The sequence below is a fragment of the Dermochelys coriacea genome, chromosome 3 (genome assembly GCF_009764565.3).
Source record: "Dermochelys coriacea isolate rDerCor1 chromosome 3, rDerCor1.pri.v4, whole genome shotgun sequence".
Lineage (NCBI taxonomy): Eukaryota > Metazoa > Chordata > Testudines > Dermochelyidae > Dermochelys > Dermochelys coriacea.
Window position 1 is genome coordinate 9848290 of NC_050070.1, and position 6000 is coordinate 9854289.

General features: G+C 43.3%; 1 protein-coding gene across 1 annotated transcript in view; it reads left to right on the plus strand.

Moving 5' to 3' along the window:
- Positions 1 to 3971, plus strand: part of GATA4 (GATA binding protein 4) — a 46059-nt gene extending 42088 nt beyond the window's left edge. The window contains exon 7 of the mRNA XM_038396097.2: positions 1210 to 3971. Within this exon, the coding sequence (XP_038252025.1) occupies positions 1210 to 1392 (183 nt within the window). The 3' untranslated portion in view covers positions 1393 to 3971. The remainder of the gene's footprint in view (positions 1 to 1209) is intronic.
- The last annotated feature ends 2029 nt before the right edge of the window (positions 3972 to 6000 follow it).

Sequence of the window (6000 nt, forward strand, 5' to 3'; positions counted from 1 at the left end):
AAACAGCCATTTGCTCAACCCAAGGATCTGAAAGGTCACATGGGGTGAAATTTGCAACACTAAGGGCATTTTTACCAAATATATACCAAATATACCAAAGCGGGAAATATACCAAAGCGGTGAAAGCTAAATCATAAACGGGACTGTAATTCTGGACTGGGAATCCCCACATAGAGGCTTATACTAATTATTCTGGACTAGTTATTTGCATAAATATCCAAGTATAGATAAGCCCTTAGCTGTGTTGTTTGCTTTTGACCTGAAACCAGGCAAAATTTGGCAGTTTTGGCTTAGTTTCTTTATGAATTTGTGGGCTCACTTAAACCTGAAACTCAGTGCAGTGAGCACAAGTCCACGTAAAACAAAACTGAAAAAAGTGAGCTGAACCACCTGAGAATTAAAATCACCAGAATCACACAGCTCTACGCTATGCGACAGACTTTTAACAATAAGTTTATTTGCAGTATATTATTCAGCCATGAGATGTCTCTATGTGCCTTATACAGTTCCAGGCAGGCTGACGCCCCTGGTAAACAAGACAGACAAATCTGGAAGCTTGTTTATTTGTAGCTGTTGTTTCTTGGTTAAGAAGATATTTGATTCCCTATATCATAACGAGACTAATATTCGAGACTGAGTTAGCTTAGCCCCTGTTAAACTCATCCAAAGAACGCCAATGTTTAAATAAAAGGTTCAGTGTAATATTTGAGCATTCTGACCATAAAACCAATATTAAATAATAAATCAAATAATATTAAATCATCATAATAAAAATGCATATACTTACGGGCTTTGCTAGATTGATCCAGTGCTTGCAGTATCGAGCCCAGAGTAATGTAGCACTGACTACACTCTGCATGAGCAAGCTATTAATCAAAGGGTAATTGGTGATCAAATCTTATACCTCAGGGTATAAAATGGTCACCTGTAGTGTTCAGAAAAGCGCACTCTCTGCAGTGTTATAAATGACATGGGTTCAGAGGAAAAGGGAAACTGTCTTTCTCTGAAGCATCACAAATCAGGCATTGAAGCAGGATACCAGATTCAATGAACCAATGGTTTAATTCAATATTGCAAATCTCATGTCTCTGCATGTACATATTAATATAACATTAGACCTGTGGAAAGCTAAATGCTTTCTCCTTGCCATGATGTTGTTAGTTTGAAGCAATTAAAAAAAAAATCTTTTCACTTTTACATTGTTTGTAGGCATTCTCAGTCACCGCGATGTCTGGGCACGGATCTTCTATTCACCCTGCTATTTCAGCCCTGAAGCTTTCCCCACAGGGCTACCAATCAGCCATCAGCCAACCTCCACAGGCCAGCTCCAAACAGGACTCCTGGAATAGCCTGGTCTTAGCCGAAAGCCATGGAGACATCATAACTGCATAACCTCTTCCTCCTCCCATGGACTTCAGGCTCACCCGCGTTAGATACAAAGACGCCACGTAATAATCAAGCAAAAGCTGTTTGCTTTTCCCCCTCTCTCCTCGAGGGAAGTATGATGTAATTCTGGAAGAACAATTCCGTACGGTATTATAAAGAGGACTTCCAGGAACAGCTAATACTAAATAAGCCGAGAAGACCCAGTTTCAGCATAACAGTGGCTGATCTGAATCTTTCCCTTTAAACAAACCACCTTCTATGAAACAGCTTGAAACAAAGACAGGACTCAGGTGTTTTTTAAACTTCTGGCTTTGACATCTCGGACAGCGATGGCACGGAGACACTTTCTTCTTCTCACCTTCCATTCGTTTCCTGACCAGGTCAGCCCAGGAGAAAATGCCATCGCCTTGTTATCGCCCAAAGGCAGAGAGTTGATGACCTTCCATTCAGCGAAGCCGGCTCCAGGACAATTTGTTACATAGACTTAATTTGACACAACTTTGGCTGCTTTCGTGGATTTCAATACCATGATTCAGTTTAAGAAGAACTCAGCTCACACATGTACCAAAACATCCAAAGCTTTTTTTTCATGTTACCAAGGAGTCAGAGAACCGAACCATTGTACTTATTTAACAGGAACGATTTTGTCTTTCCCAATTATGGGATCGTGTTTCCAAAAGGCTGGAGAAGATCTCAGAGTCAGGCCTAACGCTTCAGTGAAAGTCTTTGTGAGTTGTGCGGGAAAAGACCCAGAGAGTTTATGAAAAACATGGCGGAAAATGTTGGATTCTGCCCTTTGAGATAGCAAGAAGCCTGACTCAAGGATCTCTAGAGCAGGGCAACACTGTGATTGCCGCCATGACATGGTGCTGCAATTTGTATGATCCTGTGGCCTGTCATAATTAATTATTCTTTGTTCTTTCTGATGTTTTCTGTTGCCATTGATAAATCTGATTATCTTTTTTCCATGGCAGTATCTGCCTTTTAAACCAAACACAGACCTGTTTTCCTCCCCCACATCCAACCAAAGCCAATTAGCAATTCAGCTTTCCTAAAGGCATCACTGTGGGCAGAAAGCGCTCTTGTGATCATCCACTGTGTAACTGAGCATCATAGGCGGAGAAAAATCTAGTCTCCAGCTATGCATGAGCACACACCTGTGATGTCCATGGGACAAGCTTAATTACATGTATTTTTTTAAATATGAAGAGACTAGTGTTGTCTCCCCACAAGAACCAGAAGAGTGGCTGCCCCATGGAGGGCCAGCCCTATTTGTGTAGGCAGAGAACTTCTTAGGGCCCTTTTGATCAACCAAACAGGTTCCCCAATCTCCTTCTCTCCCCCTCAACTCTCAGGCACCCATCTCTCCTCTTGTCTGCCCAATCTTTCTCTGTCCTCCTTAGAGTCAAAACTTGACTATGTAAAGCACTAAAAGAAAATATAGAGAGGGGAAGGATTGTGTCCCCCAGATCCATATACGAAGGGGTCCTCGGTGTGTGAGTCTCTCCTGAACAGATGGGGTGGAGGAGGCCCCTAAGCTGTCGCCATGGAAACATTCCACATTTCCCTCCAACCTGCAAAGGCCTCTCTGTAGGTCTGAAGTCAACACAGGGGTGAGTGGGTGAGAACGCAATGGCCAGAGATGGGGCTGTGGAGAGACAAAGGGCTGTTTTGTCTCCCCACTGCAACTTCCCTGGGTGGTGGGATGCCCCTTTAAGGGGGTGTTGCTCGGGCAGGCGCAGCTGGGGAGATGTTAATGGAGCTGCTCGGACAGGGACTGGGAGCGAGGGGTGCAGCGTTGCAGTGGAAGCCTGGACCCTTCCAGTTCTCCTGAGATCTGAATAGATCCTTGGAGATCCAGAGGGTTTCTGGATGGGTTCCACAGCCGATTGCAGGTGGGAGGTAACTGCACCCCCCTGGTGGCGGAACAATGTGGCAGGAGATCCTTGTGGTGTTTTTATCACCATGAGACACCTCCCATAGGGTATCCTGCAGTGGGGGGGGCATGATCCAGCCAATTATAAGGAACAATCCTGCATAGGCCCATGAGAATGGATTCCATGACCTGCTAGGTCTTTTCCATCTCTAACTTCAAAGATTCCCAGAGTCTCTATCTCCATCACCCCTCAACCTCTTACATTGCAAGGACCGATGTCAAGGCTGGTTTTATTAACATCTTCATTAATGATCTAGAAGAGGCAGTACATGAGGTATTAATAAAATCTGCAGATGATACCAAATGATCTACAGATCATAGTAAGTTGTGAATGCTAGTGAGGAGAGAAAAACAATACAGATGGTACTAGGTCCATTGAAATATATGGGCGTTTTTCTGTTGACTTCAGTGGGCTTTGAATCAGGCCCATAGCGAGGTTAAAAATGTGGTCAGAGAAGAACAGGGCATTCAGGCTGGAAAAATACAAGCTCATACAGCTGGGGGGAAAATAACACAAAAGACCATATGATTTTGAGAAAAGAAAAGGAGTACTTGTGGCACCTTAGAGACGAACAAATTTATTTGAGCATAAGCTTTCATGAGCTACAACTCACTTCATCGGATGCATTCAGTGGAAAATACAGTGGAGAGATTTATATATACAGAACATGAAACAATGGATGTTATCATACACACTGTAAGGAGAGTGATCACTTCAGATGAGCTATTACCTCTCTCCTGCTGGTAATAGCTCACCTTAAGTGATCACTCTCGTTACAGTGTGTATGGTAACACCCATTGTTTCATGTTCTCTATGTATATAAATCTCCCCACTGTATTTTCTACTGAATGCTTCCGATGAAGTGAGCTGTAGCTCACGAAAGCTTATGCTTAAATAAATTTGTTAGTCTCTAAGGTGCCACAAGTACTCCTGTTCTTTTTGTGAATATAGACTAACACAGCTGCTACTCTGAAACCTGTCAATATGATTTTGAGATGAATTCACAGAGGCAGCAGATGGCTGACAGTATCTCCCTGGGCATGGGTGTGGTTCTTCTGGCTAGGCAGCTCCTTCCTTCACTGGATCCTTCAGCCAGCCTTCTCCCTAAGTAACTTCACCTCTTTAAATCTGGTGAACTCGCTGTCCACCTGTGCCTGAAACTGCCCTATACATTCCTTTCCCTTAGAGAGATGCACACTCACACAAACACACCTCGAATTTGACCTAAAGTAATGCCAGCATCCAGGGACATTTAAAAGTAGGTTGGGCAAAACGCTAGTAAATGTAGAAATTCAAGTATCGTACCTTGATGGGGATCCCACAGGGCTAGATGGTCTTCTAGCTGCTTGCCATCTCTGGAATCTAGGACCCAAAGCAAACAGAATGTTCCTTTCTCTCTGTGAGTCCATTCAGTGGTTTGCCCCCTGCCCGTCCTTCAGGCCTGGGGAGATATTTTGGAGTTAGGGCTCTTCTGGAAAAGCAATTCATAAGGGGGTTTTTGAGGGTCTTTGCACCAAGAGACATAGCCACCTCTGAAGCAGGGAGTTTTGGAGACATGAGGAGAGCAGTTTTGCTAGGTTTAGCAGAAAAATTAATTGTTTCAATATTCTTCATGTAGCCTTATTTCTCTCTCCGTTGTACACAGCAGAAATACAGATGAATCTAGAAGGCTTCTTGTTCTACTGCTCTTTTAATTCATCCAACGCTGCTTTCAGATATTTTAGATCCACAACTTTAGACTACTTCCTACCCAATAGTGTTGTTATTAATCAAGTTTATTATGGTAGTGCCTAAGGAGCCACTGAGAATGGGGCCTCATTGTGCTAAGTGCTGCATAAACCCAGAGTAGCAGACACTTCCTGTCCCAAAGAGCTTACAATCTAAATAGCTGTTAGACATTAGCTAGAGACTAAGCTAATTATTATTCTTATTTATTATTTGTATTATTTTAGCTCCTCAGAGCCCCAGTCATGGACAAGGACCTGGTTGTGCTAGGTGCTCTACAAACACAGGATGGGAAATTGACATATTAATTCAAACACAAGGCTTCCAAGCAATTAGTCTGCGAAGGCCAGCGGTGGGCTAAAAATCAATTGCAAGACCTAGGACCATGTACAGATCCTTCTATAGGTCAGAGACAGTTTAGAAGGGGGTGATTTTGAGAAAGGAGATCATATTTATTAGGCTGATGAATTCTAGAAATGGGGGAGATCTGAGAAACCTCTTAAGACAGTGGCTCTCAAACTTTTTACTGATGACCCCTTTCACATAGCAAGCCTCTGAATGTGACCCCCCCCTTATAAATTAAAAACACTTTTTAATATATTTAACACCATTTTAAATGCAGGAGGCAAAGTGGGGTTTGGGGTGGAGGCTGACAGCTCGCAACCCCCTCATGTAATAACCTTGTGACCCCCTGAGGGGTCCCGACCCCCAGTTTGAGAACCCCTAAGAAGTATTATGAAGCGATGAGGTCTGAGCACAACAGCCTTCGGGGGTTTGGTACAGCCCATTGTAAAGCGAGGGTCCATTTATAAATTTGGGTTATATTTCAGCCACTCCCTTCTTTAGTTTGGAGGGGAGGGGCTTGGATCCGGGGGGAGGGGGGATTTGTTTTGGTTTTGGTTCTGGCCCATCTCTAATAAAATAAGATGAGCAGGTTATTGAAAGCTTATAA